Source organism: Hyperolius riggenbachi, chromosome 10 (assembly GCF_040937935.1).
Source record: "Hyperolius riggenbachi isolate aHypRig1 chromosome 10, aHypRig1.pri, whole genome shotgun sequence".
Taxonomy (NCBI): domain Eukaryota; kingdom Metazoa; phylum Chordata; class Amphibia; order Anura; family Hyperoliidae; genus Hyperolius; species Hyperolius riggenbachi.
In genome coordinates, this window is record NC_090655.1 from 213,187,007 (window position 1) to 213,213,628 (window position 26,622).

At 43.8% G+C, this 26,622-nt stretch overlaps 1 protein-coding gene across 6 annotated transcripts in view; it reads left to right on the forward strand.

Annotated features, from left to right (window-relative positions):
* Positions 1-26,622, forward strand: part of LOC137534398 (pulmonary surfactant-associated protein D-like) — a 68,656-nt gene that overhangs the window by 31,254 nt on the left and 10,780 nt on the right. For 5 of the 6 annotated variants that reach the window (XM_068255891.1, XM_068255893.1, XM_068255890.1 and 2 more), the window contains 4 exons: positions 10,823-10,907; positions 17,745-17,918; positions 21,456-21,617; positions 25,885-25,992. In XM_068255891.1, coding sequence (XP_068111992.1) covers positions 10,823-10,907; positions 17,745-17,918; positions 21,456-21,617; positions 25,885-25,992 — 529 coding nt within the window. Of the gene's footprint in view, positions 1-6,891; positions 6,935-10,822; positions 10,908-17,744; positions 17,919-21,455; positions 21,618-25,884; positions 25,993-26,622 lie in introns of those variants that run through there. The other variant, XM_068255889.1, reaches the window with a different exon arrangement.

Sequence of the window (26,622 nt, forward strand, 5' to 3'; positions counted from 1 at the left end):
ACATCTCCTCCCTCGTTTCCAAATACCAACCCAATCGCACTCTCAGATCTGCACATGACCTGCTGTTGTCCTTCTCTAGAATCACCTCCTCACATGCACGTGCTTCATCCCTCCACTGGAATGCCGATCCACAACACATTTGTCTCTCTCCAATCTTTGTTACCTTTAAACTCTCTCTCAAAACTAATTTGTTCCGACAAGCATGCGCTCTACCTTAAGCCACTTCCCTTTGTCCTTAGACCAAATTGCACTCCTACTAGATATCCTAAAACACACTGCCTCCAGGTATCTATTGTATACTATCCTACCTCTGGTCGCCCCCACTTTCCTCCCATTCCTTTAGATTATAAGCTTGCAAGGGAAGGGCTCTCTCCCCCTTTTGTGTCTTGGAATTCCGTATACATTTCATGTATCGTGATACTGATGTCACTGTCATCAATTCTGTATTTTGTATCAGTTCTGTATTGGGTCAATAATTTATGTATTTTGTATATTGGTGTATTCAATTGGTCTGTATTATGTACCCCATGTTCATTTCTTACTTTGTACAGTGCCACGGAATATGTTGGCGCTTTATAAATCAATAATAATATAGGTTAGCCAGCTAGAAGTGCCTCAGTATAGGTAAGTCAGCTATGGGTACCCCAGTATAGGTTAGCCAGCTATAGGTGCCTCAGTATAGGTTAGCCAGCTATAGATGCCTCAGTATAGGTAAGTCAGCTATGGGTAGCCCAGTATAGGTAAGCCAGCTATAGGTGCAACAATACAGTTAGCCAGCTATAAGTATCCCCACCCTCCCTCCCGACTCACCGTGGCTCTCTCCAGCGATAATCACGCCTCCTCCTGTGTTGTACAGCTCTGGGCTACTGTTCAAAGTACCGGGATGTAGCTTGATGACGTCATAAAGCCACGTCCTCATACTGTAAACAGTAGCCCAGAGCTGTACAGCGGAGGAGAATGCACGATCATCGCTGGAGAGAGCCATGGTGAGTAATACTCCCCATGCTCATCTCACCGCGCCGCTGGGGGATCTGAGCAAGGAGGGAGAGAGGAATGATGCTGCACTGCTCTGCCGGCTCTATGTGGGCTTTCCTGGGACTGATAGATGAAGGTTGGCACACTGCGGGTAGCACAGATGGCTACCCACAGTGTGTTGATAGATATACATCAGTCCTAGGGAAGCCCACAGAAGCAAAAAAAAAAGAGAAGCAGAGCAGTTTTAAATTTCCCTTGCGCCATGGACGAATCTGACTCATCCTTACTGCTTTCAGCAAGTTTAGCTGGATGAGTCACACTCGTCCTTATCACTAGGGAGGTTAAAGAGTAACGGTCAGGCTGCAAAAGCTAATTTAAACCTCTATTCTCCTGTGTTAAATAGTTTAGAAGGAAGCCAAAAAGGCCATACTGAAGTTAAAAATCTCTCTTACTTTGATGTGTGCAGAACAGCAAGGCTGCTTATTCCCAAGCTCCTAAGGAGGCCAGCAGGATGCATAACAGATACTGCAAAGCATTCTGGGGCTGCTTCTTCTCCACACTGTACTACCTTGGGTCCTCCACTTCATTTGCCTATCCCGCCCTAATGCTGCTTTCACAGTGGGAAGTTACAGGCTCATGTTACAGCAGCTTGTAACAGCAGCCTAACTCACAGCACTGAAAAATCACAGGGCACATGTTCAGTTAGGGTATACTGCATGAGTCCACTATTGTTCCTAGCCACATGGCTAATTAATATTCACTGCACAGTAGTGTTGTCCGGATCATGAACCATTAGGATCTTTTTTGTGAGTCGAATCATCAGGAAGCAGGGAGGATATGACATCACAATTGGCTTCATAGGAGACAGACAAACATGGAACCTGCCATGAGCTGTCAGGAGCTTCATTCTCTGCAAATACTATATAAAAATTCTGTGAAATCCAAACGTGGACAGTGAAATGCATATGTAATGTAAGTACAGCCAATATTTTAGCTACTGATGTGTTTTTTTCTCTGAGACCTTATACCTAACAGCTCCTCTTTAAGTAACAACTTACAAGTTAAACAAATATGGAACTAGTATGCAACTTTGTCACACCTCTTTACCAATTGTGAGCCAGTCTGTAGTTCCATGCTTTGTTCTAACTGTTGCGTCATGGTTTGCATACAAATTCCTCAAAAGACAAATGATCTGGCCTGGTATCCCCATTCCCATGAGATTCTGCTACTGTAATTCATTGCTAAGCTCTGTGAGTGTGCTCATGGTGGCCCTGCAACCACAGCGCGCAAGTGCTCCCACCAGATATGTCTGAATAACTGCATAGGCAGAGCAAAGCCGGGTCAAGGGTTGTCGACTTGGAGATATACAGAAAGTGCGGTAACCCTATGAACCCATCCCTACTTCTGGCACTAGCCTCATTCTCACAGTGAATGTTTGCCTCGGTATCCTAAGATAATGTTATATCTTCTAAATGATCAAAGTGAACTGTGGGTGTACAGGCCAGGTCAGTCATCCCCAGAAATTGAGAAATTCTCAGATCTTATCTATTTCTAGTAAACAACTTTACAAGGTTTAGAGAATCTCAGATATGCTCCATATGCTCTTTGATGTCCAGTTATATGTAATACATCTCAGTAACATACAGTTTTATTGGTAGAAATGTATTTGCCTAATTTTAATGTTAAATGTATGTACCGTGTGGTTTTATTCAGTGCACAAGAGTGTTGAATCTTAAGATGGTATATTAGAACAGAGTTCCCCAACCCTGTCCTCAAGGGCCATCAACAGTGCATGTTTTGCAGAAAACCACAAACATCAGGGCCGGGCCGAGGCATAGGCTGGAGAGGCTCCAGCCTCAGGGCGCAGTGTAGGAGGGGGTGCAGAATTCCTTCAGCTGTCATTCCTAATTGTTTTTGAACCGGGAAAAATGTGAGCACAAAAGTGGGGTCTTAATCGCAAAGCTTATAGCAGACTGACAAGTGTGAACGGATCCTAGTTATCTTCTACAGTGAGGACACCGTCTAAGTATAGAAATGGTCATTGGGATACCAATATTTCCAGCTTGCCACTGGTGTAAGGAAAACAAACTGATCCTCAACACTGTCAAAACCGATGAGATGACATGTGATCTAGAGAGGCGCTGCACACTGCTCTTAAAGAGACTCCGTAACAAAAATTACATTCTGTTTTTTATCATCCTACAAGTTCCAAAAGCTATTCTAATGTGTTCTGGCTTACTGCAGCACGTTCTACTATCACCATCTCTGTAATAAATCGACTTATCTCTCTCTTGTCAGACTTGTCAGCCTGTGTCTGGAAGGCTGCCAAGTTCTTCAGTGTTGTGGTTCTGTGATGCATCTCCCCCCTCCAGGCCCCTCTCTGCACACTGCCTGTGTATTATTTAGATAAGGGCAGCTTCTCTCTTCTCTCTTATCTTTTACAAGCTGGATAAATCCTCCTCTGAGCTGGCTGGGCTTTCACATACTGAGGAATTACATACAGGCAGAGCTGTCTGCACTCTGCAGGAAGAAACAGCCTGACACTTCAGTGGAAGATAGCTGCAGGGGGAAATAAACTATCTCTTGAGATTCAAAAGGAATGCTGTATACAGCCTGCTTGTGTATGAATGTATTTTCTATGTGTGGACATACTGTACATCAACCTACTTCCTGTTTTGGTGGCCATTTTGTTTGTTTATAAACAAACTTTTAAAAACTGTTTTTAACCACTTTTAATGCGGCGAGGAGCGGCAAAATTGTGGCAGAGGGTAATAGGAGATGTCCCCTAACACACTGACTGGTATGTTTACTTTTGTGCGATTTTAACAATACAGATTCTCTTTAAGGCACTTTTGTATTGACCTGAGGAAGCAGGCCAGCACCCGTGAAAAACATTGTTGTAGGCGGATGAATAAAACATATGCTTACCTTTTGTGACTTGTCCTTAAAGGAATCATGAGGCTAAAAATAAAAAATCAGCTTTACTCACCTGGGTCTTTGTCCAGCCCCTTGCATCGACTGTCCCACGCTGACCGCTCTGCTCCCGAGCAGTAGTTCTGCGCTTGCGCAGTGTGCCGCGGACAACGTGGCCATGATTGACAACGGCGCTTCACGCAGGTGTAGTGAGGACAACCTTGAGGTCTTCCTCTGCATCGTGCGGGGAGCCCGGGACATCGGTGGAGAGCTGAGCGGTGGGTGTGGGACAGTCTGCTGCAAGGGGCTGGAGAAAGCCCCAGGTGAGTAAAGCTGATTATAATTTTTTTTTTTTGCCTAATGATTCCTTTTAAGGAGGTAAGACCTATATACTCCTAGTTATATATACTGTATTTAAATATTTAGGGTGCCTCCAATAGAGTATTTAGTTTAGTCTAACCCTTCGGGGTTTTATATGTTAAACGCCAGTGTTTCCAATAAATCCAAGGAGTGCGACCGACCAGAGCCTGTCCAGCGGACCTGGAATACCAAACGGACTGAACGGTTATTTTCCCGTAAGCCTAGAAGGTGGTTGCAAATTGATGCAACCCATACTTGTGAGTATAATACTTGCACTTAAAGAGAAACTCCAACCAAGAATTGAACTTTTTCCCAATCAGTAGCTGATACCCCATTTTACATGAGAAAGACAATGATTTTCACAAACAGACCATCAGGGGGCGCTGTGTGACTGATTTTGTGCTGAAACCCCTCCCACAAGAGGCTCTGAATACCGCGGTACTGCTGGCAAACTGCCACAATGTAACAATGTTCAGAGACAGGAAATAGCTGTTATTAGCTATCTGTAACAGACAGAGCAGCTAGAAACAGCTAAATAACCTGCCCACAGTAACAATGTCACCATGTAATAAATGTCAGAATGTGAATCTGGGAGAGGAAAGATTTTACAATGAGCAAACACTGACTAAATCATTTATACATAATTATGGTAAAAAATGAAGCACTTTTTTTACTACATTATTTTCACTGGAGTTCCTCTTTAAGCACATCTTATTTTTACAAACGATACTGCTCCATTGGGCTCCTGGTGTCTTTTATCTAGATACTTGAAGATGATTACGATCACCAAGGATCACACCAGTATTACTCACCTAAAGGCTTCCAACATCGTAGGTCATTGAAAATGAACTCTTCTCACTCGGTTTACTACCGCTTCAATCTATTTACTATCCTCGACTTGTAATCTATACTGCCTGTGTCACATCACAGCCTGTCCTTGTATTGTTTTGTCTGAGTTTCTTTAACCAACTGCTAAGTCAAATTCCTTGTAAGAGTACAAATGAAATTGATTCTGATTTATATTTTTATAGAGCCGACATAATATGCAGCGCTGTACAGAGTATATTGTCACTAACTGTCCCTCAGAGGGGCTCACAATCTAATCCCTACCATAGTCGTATGTCTATGTATGGATACTGTAGTGCATTGTATTTATTGAAGTCTAGGGCCAATTTAGGGGAAGCCAATTAACTTATCTGTATGTTTTTTTGGATGTGGGAGGACACCAGAGTGCCTGGAGAAAACCCACACAGACACGGGGAGAACATACAAACTCAAGGCAAGAGCGCTAACCACAATGCCACCATGCTGCCCAAGGTGATTCTGACTGTAAAATATGTGCCCACTTCGAACTTGATGCCAGCAACTTGTTGTAGAGACAATTGAAATATATATATATATATATATATATATATATATATATATATATATATATATATATATATATATATATATATATATATATATATATAATTTTTTTTTTTACGGGGTTTGGGGAATTGACTGACTTTATAGGATTTATTTGAAAATCTAAAAAAGTGTACTCTGCACGTGGGGGTTGTTACCACAGTATACTGTATTTTCACTCTATAAATAGTCCATTTTGCTAGCAGACTGGATCACTTTGATCAAATCCCTCAATTTTTTTTCAACTGCCTCTATTCCAACTAATGACCATCCATGTCAGAACTAGCTCGGAATTTCCCTTTAAAGGGGACCCAAACGCTTTCACAGCACGCAATGAAAAGTCTTTATTCCACATATGGTTTCTGAAGAAATTCACTTCTTTACTATCTGTGTTTGTGTAGGCACAGCAACGTTTCTAGCAGCAACTGTGAATAGACTGCAGGAGAGCTTGTTTTTTTTTTTATAAATTATTGTAAAAATGTTGGGAAAGCCTAAAGGATTTAGTCAGTGTTTACAGATTGTAAAATCTTTCCTCTCCCTGATTTACATTCTGAAATCTATCACATGGTGACATCTTTACTGCTGTAAGGTGATGTCTGTGAAAGGAGATGCTGCTTTTTTTGGTAGTTGGAAACAGCGGTTATTGCCCACATATCAACAAGGCTCCCACAGTGTGATGTCAGTACCATGGTGCTGACATCACACTGAGGGAGGGGTTTCCCCACAATATCAGCCATACAGAATCCCCTGGTGATCTGTTTGAGAAATGGTAATGGTAAAGATTTCTTATGGGAAAGGTGATATCAGCTACTGATTGGGATGAAGTTATATCCTTTGTTACAGTTCCTCTTTAAGATCTTTTCTCGGTGGATATTACAGGGTCTCTTGGGAGCAAGTAAATCACAAAAGTTAAAATACCTGAACACACTGTACACATAAAAATTAATGGTGCTTTAAAATGGCATTGATTGAATGCTGCGCCTAGCATGATAACAATCTACAGACTTTCCCACTTATCTGTATTAGTGATCAACGTAACAGTTTGTTGGCCGTCCCCAGGTAAATATGATAGTGATTGCCAGAGCAGATACACCGTATGTTGCGCAAAAATGATCACCCACTTGGTACAAACTGGAAAGACCAGTCTTTTTACCACTCACATTAGCCGTCACACAAAATTTCTATATTGCAAAATTCCTTACGGTTATATATAAATGCGCACTGTGGACAGTTCTGTTTTGTGGCTGAGTTTTCATCGGGTTGCATTATGACTACATTGGTGAGTATGCTTCCTTTTTTTAAAAAAACTTTTTATTGAGAACATTGATTTCTCAGTAAAATACAGGGGCCCAGGTGCAATTAATTTTTTTTTCTCCTGCGTTCTCTCCTAGGAGATAATTTTCATTTCTTTTTAAAAAAAAAACTTTTAAGTATTTTTCAATTGAATAAGTATCTAAAAGTTGATGAAAAAGTACTATCCAAATTCTTTTGAGTATTTTTCTGCTTGTTGGTGGATTAGAGGCATTTTATAACAAGATGTAAAAATATCACCTAGGAGAAAACTGAGGAGAAAAAGTGAGTTGCAGGGGTGTCGCAATAGCCATAGCAGCTGCAGTGGGGCCCTGGAGTAGAGGGGGTCCAGGAGGTACTTCATGTATTTTGTTTCTCCAACCTCTGACGTTGTCTCAGTGCCCATGAACTATGTACAGTGTTGATTGCATGAGAATGTAAACTGCCCAATTAACTCATATCCATACGGTGGGGCATGTGGCCTTGCTGAAGAATGCCTACATCTCAGACCGCTAAGTGTAAAATGTCTCCCTCCTTCCCCAGTGCCCATGCAGTGTAAAATCTCACCTGTCCCACTGCCGTGACTCCCAGTCTCCTCCACCGTCTGTGTGACGTCACACGCGCCATGTGGTGGCACCTGGGAGTGACGGCAGAGGCAGAGCAGGGACAAGGTCCTCCAGCACCCAAGGCTGAGACACCAAAGTGCGCCCCTCTATCCATCCCACCCCAGCTGTCACACACTGATTGCTATTAGACTAAGAGGGCCACAGGGTCCACAACCTCCCCAACACCTTAATATCTAGTTATCTGGCTTGCAGTCACTGCTATGTATCCCCTTTTCTTATTTCTTTCTGCTTCATACACAATTAGAAATGACAGCTGAATGAATTGTGCGCCCCTTCCTACACATTGCGCCCTGAGACTGGAGCCTCTCCAGCCTATGCCTCGGCCTGGCCCTGGGCAGAGGAGATTGGTGGGGACAGTTATCAAAAGTGTCTGAGGCAAAATATTAGTAGGTTTTCAGAAATCCATGCAGAGCTGTCTCAGACATCCTAAGAATTTACTAAATAGTGCAGATTCCTTCTTAAACTGTTAGAAATGGGAAGAGTTAGGAAGGAGTCTCAGGCAGTGCAGTGCTGAGGTAACCAGTACATCTGCTGTATTGCGTCAATGCCCAGCACTGGAAGGGTTAAGCACAGAACAGCTTCACAGGGCACCTAGCAGCGGGGGGAGGAGCCCTTCACAAATCATGCCTAGACAGAACTATCTGTCGAACTGCTATTAAAGGGAAGATCCGCGCTGCTAAAAAAAAAAAAAACTGCACTCACCTGGGGCTTCTTCCAGCTCCTGGCAGTCGATCGGTGCCCTCAGCGCAGCTCCTCTCCCTCTGGGCGTCCAGCGGTGATGAAGCCGACCTTGCCAGGTCGGCGTCATGTGCGTTTCACGGCGCGGGTCACTGACAAGGTCGTCTTCTTCACGGCTGGACACCTGGAGAAAGAGGAGCTGCGCCAAGGTCACCGATCAACTGCCAGGAGCTGGAAGAAGCCCAAGGTGAGTGCAGGTTTTTTGTTTTTGTTTTTTTGTTTTTTTTTAGCAACCTTCCCTTTAAGCACTTCTTAATCTGCAGCAGTTTAGGGATGGATTTGCACTTTTCTTAACTGTAGTGCAGCTCTAGAATTCCATGCTAAACTGTTACTATTAAGAAGGATTTGAGAAGTTTCTTATCATGCAGAACAGTTCCTCTGCTGGTTAGAACATTTTAAAGGGAAGCAGAGATGAAAGTTTCACACAAAATAAACATATCAGTCGATAGCTTGTAAAGAATAAATGCTCTACCTGATAATTTCGTCGCTCTGGTGTGCCTTTTTTAGTGTTTTTTATCCATTATTGCTCCAGGAAAAATCCAATATGGCCGCCGGCTCATATCCCTTCTGCTTCCGGTTTATGAGTTGTTCTAGATGTGCTGTCTAGGCTATATGAGACTAGGCTGCTGTCTAGGCTATATGAGAAAGGCTGCTGCAGCCTTTCATCTGTGTTCTTTCATTTTGGTATGATGTGCAGCTGCCTGTAGGACGTATCTCTCTTAGGAATGAAACTGCAGTCATCATCATTATCTATGCAGACAGAGTGCACACAGAGCACACAAATCATATTGCAGGCACACTTGTCTGTTTCAGAGCTTCTCTCTCAGCAGCAGCAGCAGCCCCTCCCATGTTAACAGAGCTCTCAGTATGCAAAGCAGGAAAGCTGAGCCAGGAGGGGGCAGGCTTGGGCTTGAAAAGACTCCACGGAAGAGTGACTCAGCTATAATGATTCCAGGTCAAACCTAGACTGAAGGCTCAGTCGGGAATTCTTATCACAGCTGCTAATAGACTAGTTAAGCAGATAAGAATGAAACTAAAAGCAGGGTAGGTGTTTACTGTCATGTTCCCACTGATAAATGTAGTAAAATACATGAGGGTGCTTCGTCTCTGGTTCTCTTTAAGAAGAAAAAACTTAATGCTTTGATAAATTGGTAATGCTTTGATAAATTGGTAATGCTTTGATAAATTTGGCCCTGGGAGTCGTGGCAGCAAGCCAGGTTTGATTTCACATTGCACAGGCATCTACCGGAAATTGGTCTCCGGTGGATGGGCAGGCGACTGATCTCTCTCCAATCAAATTCAGTCAGAGAGATCTGTCTCTTGGTCGCTAGATGTATGGGCACCTTATCTCTCTCATTTATTTAGTGGTAATTTGAGGCTAATTTAGCATATTAATATTACAATAGCATGTATCCTTTTAATCAGAATACTACAAATCATTTTTCTGCAATAGTAATGATCTTTGTAGCGATCATTAACCACTTACCTACCACATATTATTTACCGTTAAAAACTAGAGCAATTTTCAACATTTCATGCACCTCTAATTAATTTGCCAGAAACTTTATTGCTACGTATCCTCCCTAAATGATCTATATATTGTTTTTTTGCGAGACAAAGTAGGCTTCCGTTGGGTGGTACCTTTTGCTAAATCTTACTTCATTTCCTATGTATTTTAAAGGAAATAAGAAAAAAAATGAAAAGGTCATTATTTCTCAGTTTTCAATTATTCTAACTAGAAAATAGAAAGTGCTTCTGTAGATAAAACCCACTCATTTTATTTGTCCATTTGTCCTAGTTATTACAACATTTAAATTATTTCCCTGGTACATTGTATGGTGACAATATTTCATTTGAAACTGAAGGTGTATTTTTTCAGTTTTGTTATTGTTTCTAATATATCAATAATTACAAGCCCTTATTTGCACAAATAACAGTAATATGCCCTCATGCCATATGTATAAAAAGCTGAGTTCCTAAGGTATCTATTTATGTATTTATTTATTTTTGAATGCTGTCACTTTGGCTTTTTTTTTTTTTTTTTTTTACAAGTGATTTATTTTAGTAACTATGGTGGAGGGGTAAGAACGGGGTTCATAACTGTAGGGAATTTATTTTATAACGTACAGTGTTTTAATTTTACTTTTTTGTTGTCCACTAGATGTCTCAACACTTTATCCTGTGTACTTAGAACAGTACACAGGAACTGTGTGTGTTTTTACTTTCATTTCAATGAATGATCAGTGGCTTCTGGCTGAAACCATGATCATTCATTGATCACCCATTCGCAGGCACTTTTATCAGCTTTGGGAACACATGTTTTTATTCATCGATCAGAGCTCGGCAGGACTGGGGCGACTGGTCGCGCACAGAGCATGAAAACAAGGCAGAACAATATACAGTATATGTCCCTGATCCTAAAGTGACGTTTTCAGGGGTTTATATGAACAAAACAAGTATTCAGAACTGTTAAAAGATTAAAAAAAAAGTTTTTTTTATTTTGTGCTCTGCAGATGGGCTGCATCAGCAACATGCAACTTGTGCTGGTTTTCATGGTACTTTTGATCGATATAACCTTGAAGGTACATGGAAATGTAGGTAAGAATGCCCATACTGGTTTTGTTTTACATGAAGAGCAAGGTATATATTTGATAGATGAAATCAAACAAAAATGAGAAAAAAATAGGTAATAATATTAAACTTGAAGCAATAATGATTATCCTAACAGGATAGCCTGTTTTATTGCATAAGGGAGTGCCCTTATATAGACAAATTCTGGGATAAAACCACACCATTGGCCAATAGATAGTGTAATAAGTAAAAAAAATTAAAAATCAAGGAGCTGTATTTGTTCCATTTCCAAGAGAAAGGGAATTCTTACCCCAGACAAAAACCTGCCTTATACCACATTATTTTGGCAGAAGCTAGAAAGTGCATATTTAATTTTGGTTGGCAGACAGACTTGCTACAATCGGTCTTTTAACGGAAGAACTTACTAACTGTTAACACATCTGGGGTGCCATCTGTCAAATATCTGATCGATATCTGCTTAAAATGATTACCAACTCAGTAAAGGACCAGCCTTTAAAAGGTCATAACCAAAATTTAGACAGTAGTTGGTGCGTCGCTCACTATAAACAGAATATTTATAGGTTAACAGGTTTACCTCTGAAAGAAAAACGCAACACTCAGCTGTTGAATTTTATAAAATTATTTAGTTAAGAAAAATAGATAAAGCATTTATATACAGGAATATACATCTCTCCAGTTGTTGTCAATCATCCAAAAAATACATTTTCATCCCAAAATACATGTTCAAAGTTCCTTTAGTTAAAATAATCCATTTCAATATAGCAAATATTCTGCTGTAGCTTTTATCCTTCATCGATAATTTTTGTCTCTGTATTGTACAGTGTATAGTACACACAATATAGCTTTATCCTTAAAAAAATGATATATGAAGTTCTATTCTTATATAAAGGCCTGGTGCACACCAAAAACCGCTAGCAGATCCGCAAAATGCTAGCAGATTTTGAAACGCTTTTTCTTATTTTTCTATGGTGTTTTGCTAGCGGATTGCTGCAGCAGATTTCAGTATAGTACATTTCATATATTGTTACAGTAAAGCTGTTACTGAACAGCTTCTGTAACAAAAACGCCGGCAAAACCGCTCTGAACAGGCGTTTTTCAGAGCGGTTTGCGTTTTTCCTATACTTAACATTGAGGCAGAAACGCATCCACAATCCAAAAAATGCCTCACCCCGGCATTTTTCGTTTCTGTAAAACGCCTCCCGCTCTGGTGTGCACCACCCCATTGAGATACATTGACCAAGCGGATCTGCAGCCGCAAGCGGCTGCAGAAACGCTGAAGAAGCCGCTAGGTGTGCACCAGCCCTTAAAGTAGATATATCTTAATCAATCCAAGCTTGGTAATTATCTCTAAGCTTACATTTGCATTTGAACAGTAATGCTTACTGATGTATATGAAATAAAGCATAGAAAAAAGTTATCTAAAAAACTCAAAAAACTGCTGAAGTGTGAAAATGACAAGTCTTAACATTTGCATAGACTAATTGTCAAAAAATTCACCAAGAATAATTGCATATTACCTCTCATGTATCTTTCAGAATCACGTCTGTGAGAAGGGTAAGCTTTGGCCTAGGAGGTTTCAATCAGCTAGGATATCAGGCAAATGATAAAATATACAGCCTGAAGACTCTCTTTTATAGAGATTTTCTCCCCAGAAATAATATAAGGGAATTTCCAAACTATTTTAAATGAGCACATATGACTTAATTGTTTATAACATTTCTAAAAATACAGTACTGACTTCATTTTTATTTTTAGATAGAGATATCTAGATGCCCCTTGTGGTTATATGTGGTAGTAGCAGGCACAAGGCTTAAAGAGAACCCGAGGTGGGAATTACTAATACTATTGGGGCACAGAGGCTGGTTGTGCACACTAAGACCAGCCTCTGTTGCCCCATCGTGTGCCTTCATGTCCCCTCTGCTCGCCGCTATAGACCCCGCAGTGCCGGCGACACGCAGCGCGTCGCCAGCACAATGTTTACCTTAGCGCTGTCAGTCAGCGCGGCTCCCCCGCCTCCTCCGCATCGCCGCTACCCGCCCGCGTCACTTCCCTCCTATCAGCGGGAGGGAAGGGACACGGGCGGGTGCGCCGAGGCGGGGGAGCGGCGCTGACAGACAGCTCTAAGGTAAACATTGTGCTGGCGACACGCTGCGTGTCGCCAGCACTGTGGGGTCTATAGCGGCGAGCAGGGGGGACATGGAGGCACACGATGGGGCAACAGAGGCTGGTCTTAGTGTGCACAACCAGCCTCTGTGCCCCAATAGTATTAGTAATTCCCACCTCGGGTTCTCTTTAACCTTCCTGGCGGTAAGCCCGAGCTGAGCTCGGGCTATGCCGCCGGAAGGCACCGCTCAGGCCCCGCTGGGCCGATTTGCATAATTTTTTTTTTTTTTGCTGCACGCAGCTAGCACTTTGCTAGCTGTGTGCAGTGCCCGATCGCCGCCGCTACCCGCCGATCCGCCGCTATCCGTCGCGCCGCAGCCGCCCCCCCCCAGACCCCGTGCGCTGCCTGGCCAATCAGTGCCAGGCAGCTCTATGGGGTGGATCGGAATCCCCTTTGATGTCATGATGTCGGTGACGTCATCCCGCCCCGTCGCCATGGCGACGGGGGAAGACCTCCAGGAGATCCCATTCTTTGAACGGGATCTCCTGATCGCCAATCGCCGGAGGCGATCGGAGGGGCTGGGGGGATGTCGCTGAGCAGCGGCTATCATGTAGCGAGACTTTGTCTCGCTACATGAAAAAAACAAAAAAAATTTTTAAAAAAAAGATTTGCTGCCCCCTGGCAATTTTTTTTAGCAAACCGCCAGGAGGGTTAAGGCCTACTGCTTCAAACTGAAATCGAGTGTATATTATTGAGCAGCTTATTAGATAAGTGTGAACACTATGTGATTAACATTTTGCGTATAAAGCAGGCTTTTAGTTTTAGCAGAGTATATCTCTTGACCTTAGATGGTTAAACTTACTAACACAACAATACTACATAACATGTGAACATTTCTTCAATACTATCTCACTTTTAACCTTGTAGAAATAAACAGCTCACTTCCAAGAATCTAATTCTGTTTCTGATCATACTCACGAATCTTGAAATTCACTCAAATTATCTGCAAACCATTTAACATTTGTACACAGTCTGGCTAGGGAGATGATCATTTCTCTGCATTAATATGAAATTCTGACACTATGTTCAACAAAGAGAAACTAAATACCTTCTAAGCCAAAGGGAAGAGGGGCTGTCCAGGGTCCTTTTGGGGGGCAGGAGGGGTGGCAGCACATGAAGGGCGAGCATTGGCCACCTACATCGGCGGGGAGGGGGGAAATCTTCCCCCCCCCCTCCCTCACCTCGGGCTCTCCCCTCAGCACTCCCCTCTTCAGCATTAATTGGTGGCAGCATCATCGGGCAGGAACATGGAGCATAGATATACTTCAGCATTCCACGCAATGGAAGTTCTTCTCTGCAAGCGTCTGACGCTACTTCCTGTTTATCAGGAAGTAGCGTGAGGCCCTTACAGAGACAGGACCACCAGCACGTGGAATGCATGGAAGAGGTATGTCCGTGTTCCATGTTCCTGCATGCTGCCGAGTAATGCTGGAGGTGGGAGCACTGAGGGGAGAGCCCGAGGTGAAAGAGGGGGGGGGAGTGACCCTCCTCCCAGCCGCTGTGGGTGATCTATGTTCTTCCCTCATGTGTTGCAAACCTGGGGCACCCATGCCTGGCTAAACTGGGCACACTCATGCCTGGCTATACTGTTGGCACCCATAACTGGCTATACTGTGGGCCCCTATGCCTGGCAATACCGGGAGAACCAAAACCTAGCTATACTGTGGGCACCTATACCTGGCTATACTAAATTTAGGGTACCTATACCTCGCTATACGGGGGGCACCTATACCTAGTTATACTGAGGGCATCTATACTTGGCTATACTGAGGGCACCTATACCTAGCTATACTGAGGGCACCTATACCTGGCTATACTGGGGGCACCTATACCTGGCTATACTGGGGGCACCTATACCTAGCTATACTGAGGGCACCTATACCTAGCTATACTGAGGGCACCTATACCTAGCTATACTGTGGGCACCTATACCTGGTTATACTGGGGATGGGCACCTATACATGGCTATACTAGTGCACCTATACCTGGCTATCTGTACTGGGGGCACCCGGCGGTGAGCCCCACCTGCTTCGGCACCTATACCTGGGGCGGGGGGGGTGGACCCATCCAAATTTTCACAGGGATTTCTAGTTACACCCCTGCTCATTGTGACCCAGACCCATCAGGGCGGTATACAGGGCTAAAGGAGACCAAAAATCCCTCTATTGAACAATAGAGAGCTTTTTGGTCCGTGTTAGTCCTTTATACTGCCCTGGTGGTTCTGGGTCACCATAAGCTATCTGCGTATTCTTTTAGTGTAAGGCCTATCCCATAGAGCCACATCAATTTCTGCTATGTACTGATGAGGACCACAAAGTCCAAAACAGGTTGTATGCGTGTTAGATTGATGAGGCTGTGTAAAATGTATTTGCTTTAGGCTTACTATATACACCAGCAGTTTTGGATGTGCAGCCTTGCTTTCAAGAGCAAAATATGCAACATACCGGTAAATTAAAATGGTATACCTTTGGGTGTAATGCAAAGTGCCAATTTCATTCATCTGAAAAAAGTATTCATACCACTACACCATAATCCGCAATCTAGTACAAGTAAGCATAGAACATATTTATATAGACCACTTCAGGTAAATCAATGGGCAGTTTTACTATGGATGAAGGTTGATTCGGGTCACACAAACCCTATCTGGTTATAGTCAAAACAGTGGCCTGGAGCTTGTAAACAAAAGCTAAACAGAAGACTGATCTACTGTATATACATATGTTCTATGCTTACTTGTACTGGATTTAGGATTATTGCATAGTGGTGTGAATAGCTAGCCTAGTGTTTCACATTGCCTTACAACAACAAACCTGAATACACCAGACACTGATCCAGCCCTAAATCACTGAATGAAAGACGGCCTGGGGGGGAATTGCCCCCCCCCCCCTGGCCAGTCCGCCCCTGATCTCACACACTGAACACACACAGGCACTCAGGAAGAGGTTGCAGTTCCTGTTTCTTCCACACATCCGCTGTGAACCGAATCGTTCATTGTAATCATCCGGATGATTCGACTCACAAAAGAGATCCGGATCAAAGATCCGAATCGTTCATTATCCGGACAACACTACCGCCCAGCTGATGGGCTCTGGGGAAAACACTGGACTGAGTCTTCGCCGCTCGGCTCCCAAAGAGTCGGCCCGTGTTTGGCTCTCTGTCTCTTCAAGCGGCTCTTCTGAAGCTCGCTCTGTGTTCGGCTCTCTTCACCTGGACATTTCAAAAACCCGGGAGGACAGCCTGGACAGGTCTGAAAAAGTGGACCAGTCCGGGCAAAAGAGGACGCCTGGGCAGCCTAATATTAATTATATCCTATATAATAAGAGACTAGTGTCCCTGCGTACAACTGTCTCTGTGTCCCTGGGTCTATGCGTTTGCGCTACAGCGCATGTGTGCATGGACAGCCGTTGGGACTGAAGGAGGACAGGCAAGAGGGCCTGGCAGACAGGTGCACGAGTGGTAGATGGGGGTGCGCAGCGCGGTGGGCGGTTGCATGCGCATGCACACTAACATGCGGCATTGGCACAAAGACCTAGAGCCCATTTTTAAACGGGCTTCGGTCAACTAGTGGAACAATAATATTGGCGTATTGCATTATACCTAGAGGTGAGTGTACTATTCGGTGTGGTGATCGCCAAGGAACATCCTTATTTGGGAAATTCAAAGTGGATGTTTGCTGCACGGAGCAGCTGCGGCAGAGGCGTGTTTAGGGAAAACAGTGCAGTTTGCTTACCTGGGGCTTCTTTCAGCCCCTAGCAGTCTATCAGGTCCTTCACTGTAGTTCCGCTGTCCTCCAGAATGCCGCTGTCCCCTCAGAAAGATTCACAGCCACAGTAGGTCATGGTCTACTGCGCATGCGCGTCCGTGTGCCTCAGTTGTGCTCCCAGGGTGGAAGCATTCTGCGCTTGGGCAGTTTACAAAGACTTAAACTATGTAAGCGAAGGACGCTCCCAGCTATGGAAATGGGATCCAGAGAGGCGCAAGACATGGGCCCATGCATGCGAAGCAGCCGTGACCACAGCTGTAGTTCTGTGATCTTTCGAGGGGACAGGAGCACCGTGGAGGGCAATGGAACTACAACGAGAGACCTGATAGACTGCTAGGGTCTGGAACGAGCTACAGGTAAGTATATTTAATCTCTAAACAACACCCCTTCCCCTCAACTTGAGTAAACCTGAGATAAACAGAACAAAATAATTTGTACTTACCTTGGTCTTCCTCCAGTCCCCTGTAGTCTGTGGGCTCTCTCAGGGTCCATCTGGTCCACTCCATTCTCCTGCTGTAAGCCCGGTAGTCAGGGAGTACTAACTGCAGACACAGAATGCTGCCAGCCATGGGAGCACATCCAAGAAGGTGCATAGCCAGAGCTGGGCATGGGCAGTAGTCCTTGGCTGTCTCAGTTAGGGATTTTACCAGGGCTGCCAGCAGCAAACAGACAGTATCGGACAGACATTGAGGAAGCCCACAGACTACAGGTGACTGGAGGAAGCCCTAAGTAAGTTTAAATCCATTTGTAATGTCTATCTCAGGTACACTTTAGTCTCGTACTGCCTCTTGTCACCAACCTGCAACACACACACACACACACACTAGTCTCCAGTCTGGGGTAAGGGGGTTGAACATCTTGATTTTGTGTGTACTTTCTTTAAATTGTTTAATTATTTTGTTTTCCTATCAACCAGAAGCACGATCATGGTTTGGTGGCAAGCCTGGTTCAAGAGGAGATCCAGGACCGCCTGGTCCCAGAGGAGAACAGGGACCACCTGGACCAATAGGACAACAGGGACCAACTGGACCAAAAGGAGACCAGGGATTAACAGGGCCTAAGGGGGATAAAGGAGCCAATGGGATTTCAGGTGAAAAGGAACTCCAAATAAAACATGAAAGCTCCGTAAAACGTCTCTCAGTCGTTTCATCTTCTGTGGTAATAATGATGCAAAGTTTATGCAGCTGCTGGATTTGATTCATTACCAAGCTGCATAAATTTGCATAAAATCTCCATAAATTATAACGTCTAATTGGTAGACCTGTAATATAAGCAACAAGAAACAATGGTGTTGTTTTACCAAGGCTGCAGAACAGTGGAGAACATCCAGCCAAATGAAGCTGGATTTTTTTTTCTCTCCTATTGGATGGCAGATGTTTGTAGCCCTCTCCTGGGTCATATCAGAGCATAGTTGGGTTGGATAATTAGTGGTTGCATGACTGCCATCATATAAATTCAACTACTTTGGGGACTTTTCTGTTATACAAAGTCAGGCTGTTCAGAGTTGATGTAACATTAGTTAGTTTGTGGATTTTTTGCATGCATACAGGGCCGGATTTCTGGAAAGGCCCAGGCCTTGGGCAGCTGCAGCCTAAGTGGGCACCGAGACATGAAAAAGGTGTTGCTACATAACAGGGCCGAGGCAGAGTCGAGAGAGGAAGTGCAGGCTGCTCATGGGGAGTAACACATGAAAAGGGGTAACTTATGCCAAAGCGAGCTATATGTGGCTGCACTACATGGAAGAGGGAGCTGCACATGGAATGGGATGGACGCTTCTGCAGATGGAAAGAGAGCCAGAACATATTTAGCCTACCGGAGGAAAAAGTATAATTCCAGCCATTCCAGCCATGCATGCGTAGTACAAACTTTCAGCTTCCTTTGCTACTTCAACACTAAGGGGTCTTCCCCTTATGGACCAGATCAATTTTCACATTCCAGCGCCCCTCCCATTCATTCGCCAATAACTTTATCACACCTAAATGATTTATATGGTTTTTTTTGGCACCAATTAGGCTTTCTTTGGGTGGTACTTTTTGCTAAGAATTATTTTATTTCATATGGATTTTAAAGAGAATAAGAAGAAAAACCTTTAAAAAAAATCATTATTTCTCAGTTTTCAGCCATTATAGGTTTAAAATAATAAGTTCTACTGTAATTTAAAACCCACGTATTTTATTTGCCCATTTGTCCCAGTTATTACAACATTTAACTTATTTCCCTAGTACAATGTATGATGATAATATTTTATATGGAAATAAAGGGGTATGTTTTCCATTTTATTTTAATTACAAGCAATTATTTGCTAAAAACAATAATATACCCTCATTGCATACATATTTAAAAAGTTAAGTTTTTTTTATTTATTACCGTAACAGTGGGGTCAGAAAGGAGTTGATGTTAGGATTTTTTTGGTTGTTTTTTTTTGTGGACAAAAATAATAGTGATTGTATAGCACTTTTCGCCTGTCAGACTCAAGAGCTGCAGTCACTGAGACGCACTCAAGAGGCCGCCCTGCAGTGATAGGGAGTCTTGCCTTGAACTCCTTACTGCATATGTACTGACCCTAGTCAGGATTTGAACCCTGGTCTCCCATGTCAAAGGTGGTGCCCTTAACCAGTACACTATGAAGACCACTAGATGGTGTCAAGTAAAGAAAGCTAAATGACAGCTTTCTATACTATAACGAAAGTGAAAGTTGTGGTGGTGTTTTTTTTTTTTTTTTTACCGGTTTTCAGTGAATGATCTCTAACAGCAGAGATTATTCATAAATACGGTACTTAGATTGGTGAATGGGAACATGTTCACACATGGCGTGTTTGACCTGCCCCCTATACATTATAATGGAGCCATACTTTGACCCCTCACCCCAGAGTCAGCAGACACATGGCAGCCAATCAGCTAACCCTCCCACCTGGACCGCTCCTCTAACTATCAGAAAGCCAGCCCAGCAGCCACTTTGCAGTCTGTGTTTGGCTTCTGTGCTAGGAACATCAGGGAGAGTGTGCTGCAGATAGGGAAAGCGTTAGTTAGGCCTGTGTTCTTTGTCCCCAGTGGAGTTTCTTGCTGCGACAGTACCAATTCACCATCTACATAGCCCCAGAGCCCTTCTAAAGGCTCTGTTTTGATCTTGTGATATTGATGTTTAGTGTTTCCACACAGTGCGCTGTTGCAGATGGGTGCAGTCAGTGCTCAGTGCTACAGTAGTTCAATAGTTGTTTTTCTTGCTATTGTTAAATAGCAGTCCTGTTTGTCCAGTGCACACGTTAGCTGCTGGAGACAGGTCTGCTGGTCCTAGTAGTTCACCGACCATAACCCAATAATCCTTTCCCACCACTACTGGCATCTAGTATCCAATACTACCCCCTGTATAAGACCTCAGAATGAGTGGGGTTTTTTTGGTCACTTAAAGGGGTTATGTGGCCCTTTTTTCAAAATGCAATTTAAAGGAAATGATATGTTCCTTTCATGAATACTAATCTTTTTTTCCCTGTCTCCTGTAGAAACAGCTGTGCTGTCTCTCTCCTGCTCCTTTCTAATTATTCATCTAGTTAGACGAATATTGTGCCACAGGAAGAGGCAGACAATACAGCAGCTGTTCCTCCTTGCTATCTGCCTCTCCCTCTCCCTGCTGCAAATCATTCTACGAGTCATCATTGACCTTGGTTCATGCTCCAGAGAGCAGGGGGAAGGTCTGCCTCTCTCCTGTGAGGCTGGGGGGAGAGCTGCTTCTTCATCCTCTGTCATCATCTGCTATAACCCGGAAGCACTTCCGGAGTTAATTTGCATCGCGGGCATCTTGGCCATATGATTAAAAGTTATATTTTATTAATTAAGCTATTTATTGGCACCAGAGAGCAGCGAAAATAGGCAAAATGAAGAGGGGGAATGACGGGGGAAACTGTAATATGTTTATTTTACTTTGGTGTAAATGCAGGGACTGGAAAACCGCAATCGCCTGCACTCCCGTGAAAGTGCACACAAGCACAGCGGCCACTACACACCACTATACAAAGACTGCCACCGAGAGGACTAACATTCATGTCCTCGAGGTGTCAACTAGTAAAAACAATGATTTGCTCACCTTACTTTATCACAAAATCACTTTGCAGTTGTTTGTGTTGCGTTAAACGCAAACTTTTGCTGAAAATTTGCAAACCAAAGCAAAAGGTGGCTACTTTGAAGAACCAAGATTATGACATATTTTCAGTTATTTCACACTTTTTGCTTATGTACTATACTTCCACATGTGTTAATTCATAGTTTGGATGCCTTCAGTGTGAATCTACAATGTTCATAGTCATGAAAATAAAGAAAACTCTTTGAATGAGAAGGTGTGTCCAAACTTTTGGTCTGTACTGTATATAAACTTGTATTAATAATAATAGTTGAGACAGGCAGTAGAGCAGTGAATGAAAACCATTAGTGGGACAGGTGGCACAAAGAGCGAGGTCAGAATGATAAAATGGTTGTCATCAGTAAGAATTTAGACAAAGATAAGGAACAGATCTGAAGCTTGGAGACACATATCTCTACCCATTGCATAAAACCTACAAATGCATGTAGCAAGTTTCCCTGAGATATTTGCTATTGAATATTGCTTTTGTGACTCCATTCTATCATCATTTAGGACCACCAGGACCTCAAGGGATTGTGGGACCACCTGCTCAAAAAGGATTAGATGGACTACCCGGAGTTTCTGGACCACCTGGGCCACAAGGAGAACAGGGACCACCTGGGGTTGCTGGACCACCTGGACCAAAAGGAGATGATGGAGCAAATGGAGTTTCAGGTAAATAAGAATCTTGCCTATAAAAGTGCATGTTCCTTGTTTACATATGTATTTTGAGCTACTTGACTGACGATGTATATCGCCGTTACCAGGGGAACCGCTCTTTCCTGCCCCCTGCATCGTCACAGCAGCAGCGCCGGGCGCGCTGCTGTGATCACTTATACGCAACATGAGAAGGGAACCCGGATTAGGAAGCCCCTGCCTAAGCAGGTAATAGCAGCGGGGCCACGGGGGGAGCACTATACTGGCCACTACCTACCTATACTGGCCACTACCTACCTATACTGGGCACTATACCGGCCACTACCTACCTATACTGGGCACTATACTGGCCACTACCTACCTATACTGGGCACTATACTGGCCACTACCTACCTATACTGGGCACTATACTGGCCACTACCTACCTATACTGGGCACTATACTGGCTACTACCTACCTATACTGCGCACTATACTAGCTATACTGGGAACTATACTAGCTATACTGGAGCACTACCTACCAATACTGGGCACTTTACTAGCTATACTGGGCACTATACTAGCTATACTTGGCACTATACTAGCTATACTGGGGATCTACCTACCAATACTGGGCACTTTACTAGCTATACTGGGCACTATACTAGCTATACTGGGCACTATACTAGCTATACTGGGGCACTACCTACCAATACTGGGCACTTTACTAGCTATACTGGGCACTATACTAGCTATACTGGACACTACCTACCTATACTGGGCACTATACTAGCTGAACTGTGCACTATACTAGCTCTACTGAGGCACTACCTACCCATACTGGGCACTATACTAGCTATACTGGGACACACTGGGGGGACCCTCGACTTATATGGGGGTCATTCATTTTTCCCTGTTTTTTCAGGTAAAAGTTGGGGGGTTGGCTTATATGCGGGTCAGCTTATATGTGAGTATATACGGTAATTAAAAACATGTAATAAGTTCATAGAAAATGTACCAGACTGAAGAGGAGCATACATAAAACCAGATTCAATAAGATGCATTTCCAAAGGGATAAAATATTTACCCCTGATGACGCAAAGGCAAAATCTAGGTCAGTTTGGGGAGCAGGGAAACCCTACACTATCTTGCAGAGAACACTTTGGAAATGCATTTTATTGGATGTGGAGTTAGGCATATGGGTCCTGTTTGCATGGACCCACAATGTAAGTGTTTTATTGAAACTTTTTATTGTGGAGAATAAATGTATGAATAACTATTCAGAATTAGTACCTGACTCCATGTTTTGTGTGTGTGCTGGCGGACACCTGTGAGCCTGCTATGCATGATGTGACTACAGGTGTCTAAAGATTTTGCAAATCACCAAGGAATAACTAGATATTACTTATCTTTTGTATTTATTTTTGTTCACTTTTCTTGTTGATTGAAGGGAAGAGATTGATATGACTCTCCCCCTCAATTGTGATCTTATGTTGGATGAATAAATGTATATCTCTTAAAGCAGCAAGGACAGCCATACTATCCCAGGAAAAACACATGCTGTATATAGTTAGATAAATGCTTGTTTTACTTACATAACATATGTATTGTGCTAGTGAATTATATACTGTACAGTAAATAAAAAGTGTTACAGGCATTTTTCATCTTTACTGCTTCTGACTGAACCTAATCCTCTTCAGCCCGCAGCACAGATCAGAAATCAGGCAGGGCGATCAGACCTCCCCCCTTTTTTCCCCACTAGGGGGATGTCCTGCTGAGGGGGTCTGATCGCCGCCGCGCTGCTGTGCCTAGCGGGGGGGGGGGGGGCTCCTCAAAGCCCCCCTCCGCAGCACTAGTCCTCCCTCTGCCTCCTTCCCTCCCTCTCCCGTCCCCTGTGTGCGGCGCAGGACGGAAAGCCGTCCTGCGCCGGATAGGATAGGCTTTAGCCTATCAGATGCCGGCGATCCCCGGCCAATCAGAGGCCGGGGATCGCCGATCTCCTCTACGGCGCTGCTGCTCCGCAGCGCCGTATATATGTAAACACCGGGGAAGATCTTCCCCGCATGTTTACATTTACCCTGCGAGCTGCGATCGGCGGCTCGCAGGGTGTTCACGGAGACACCCTCCGTGAACTGACATGGAACGGCCGCTCGTACGAGCGGCCGTTTCCATGGAAACCACTTCAGGATTCAGGGGCGTAGTTAAGCGTACGCAGAATCCTGAAGTGGTTAAATAAAAACATGTTTTCCTACTTTTTATATGCCATACGGTTATCATATTTACTTTTGTGCATAAGTATTATTATTCATTTAGAAATTATACGTTCCCAAAGTACACTTTTTTTGTTCTGAAAGCTGACTTTGCATTTTATTCATCACTGCTTTAGGGCTGGTTCAGACGGACGTTTGTGCAGCGTTTACTGCCAGCGTTCGGGGCTTGGCGTTAAACGCTCCCATTCAAGTGAATGGGAGCGTTTGTACCAAGCTTTCACGCGCGTTTACACGAACGCGGCGTTTGGGTCCCGATTTTCACTGGCGTTCAAGGAGCCCCTGGAAGCTACATGTTGTTTCCAGGGGCGGTTAACCGCAACGGGTAATGTTCCCCTAGGGCAAGAAAAAACGCGACCGCATCCGAACGCAATGCGAACGCTGCTGAAAGCCCGAACGCATTGCCGCCGCGACGCCAATGAACGCGACGCCTCCAAACGTCAGTCTGAACCAGCCCTAATTCATCTTCTAACATGAGCAGAACATGCTTTCTGATGTTTTCTGATTGTCTCACTGTCTTCAGGAGTTTGCAGTGTCAGAGAAGGGTTTGTTTACATTTCTCACCTGATACAATTAAACACAAGATAACATTATCTGTAGTTGGGATGTGTCCAGCTTTCCCTGCAGGGGAGCTTCTAAGGCCTGTGTTTAACCCTTTGAATGCTGTTCTAGTAAAAAAAATAAATGCTGGTTGTATATAATATAATATAAATAATCTACTAGAGCAAAGAAGAAATGTTGGGTTTCATTCCGCTTTGAAAAGGTGTCCATACATCTAGCGATTTATGGGCAGAGACCAATCTCTCTCTGATCTAATCTGATGAGAGAGATCTATTGGTTGCCCATACACCACAGGCCGATTCCTAAATTATTTTAGCATGAAATCTTTTGGGAATTGACCCCCGTGATACTGCCTCAGCCCTCCCGGCTGCGTCCCCCCAAATGTTATATGTGCCTCTCCCGATGCCCATGCATTAAAATACTTTATCTGTTTGCCATACTTCCCATACCCCACATGGCTGCCGGCGTTCTAACATGTGTGGCATCACGCACCACGTACTATATTGCTATATGCCGGTAGTCACGTGGTACCCCAATGTGAAAGTGCAGCACTTTTTGGTATAAGAAATAAACATTTGTTCTTATTTGATACCAACTTATCAAGTCTTCTGTGGGGCGGTAAGTCCATCACAACCCCTCCTTTTTAAACTGTTCTTTATACATTTTTGTTTTGGTGCCTCTGTTTTGACAAATTAAGATTTATCCAATCTGGTGGAGGGGTGTTACCCCCCCCCCCTCTTTTTCCATTCTTTGGAGAGCGACTTCTTAAAGGGAACCAGAGAGGAATGGCCAGCCAAAATAGAAAATTATTTTATACATACCTGGGGCTTCTTCCAGCCCCATAAGCCTGGATCGCTCCCACGCCGCCATCCTCCGCTTCCTGGATCCGCCGGTACCGGGCCCGTCACTTCCGGCGGACGCGGCCAATTGTCCGCATCACAGGGGCTCCCTCCATACCCGTATGCATGCGGCTGCGCAGTAGGCAGCCACATGCTTATCTGTATGGAGAGAGCACCCTGTGATGCGGAGAATTGGCCGTGTCCGCCGGCCGACTGGCCGACTTGCGGCAATGACGGGACCCGGTGGCGGCGGATCCAGGCAGCGGAGGACGGCGGCGTGGGAGCGATCCGTATGTATGGGGCTGGAGGAAGACCCAGGTATGTATATTTCATCCTCTCTGGTTCCCTTTTAACCCGAGCGGGGGCAGGATATTTTCCACATCTGCCTACACAGTGGTTGCCTTGGAGGTAACCCACCTTTGTGAGTAGTTTTTCTCATACCTATGTTCACATATAATCTTTACTGAACGTACTACCCTATAGTGGGCTCTCATTTTTTTTTGTTTCTCTGTGAAGTAGCAGGTTAGTGGTATACCACATTTTCATATTGAACTTGAGAGACAGATTTCTTTTTTTTCAACCAAACTATCAACGTAACTGCGTAACTTACACAATCAAAATATATTTCAATACTAACCAGGACCCGAGGGACCACCAGGACCACCAGGTGTTGCTGGACCACCGGGACCAAAAGGAGAACCAGGACCACCAGGACCAAAAGGAGACACTGAAGATTATGGGCCTTCAGGTAAAAGAGAACATTTTCCACCAAAATGAATTTACCCTTGTATACTAATAACTGGTTTTGTTTTAATTAAAATAGAATATTAAAGTTTAGTTGCAGTGAGGAAAAAAATAATAATAATCAGATGGGGGTAGGAAGCATTTAGGACTTCTATTTACATTTCATTGCTATATGCTCTGCCATGTGGTAGAATTCCAGATATGCCATGTGACTGGTTCGGCATATTCTGCATGGAGGAAATTGTTGGTTTTTTTTACTAAAAAAAAAAAAAAAAAGATCAGCATTGGAACCCCTTCCAAATTTGACTGTGATCCATGTCAGTAGATGCAGCTGAAAAGTTGTAGCAGATTCATCATTCCTTTGTACAAAGTGTAAACATTACATACATGGGACAAAAAATGTAACAGTTAAATCGGACCCAAACCAAGCATTTTATAAATTCAAAATATTTAGTTGCACCACTCTGACACATACAAAGATAAACACTCCTTCAAGCCTATGAGCATTTCAGTGCATGCTTTTCACCCTTCTCTTTTCATAACTAGGGTTATACAGGTGGCAGCCATAAGCAATTCCTCCTTTTCCGGACACCTTCTGCTCCACCAGTCTGCCGGATTCTGTCCCGACAATATG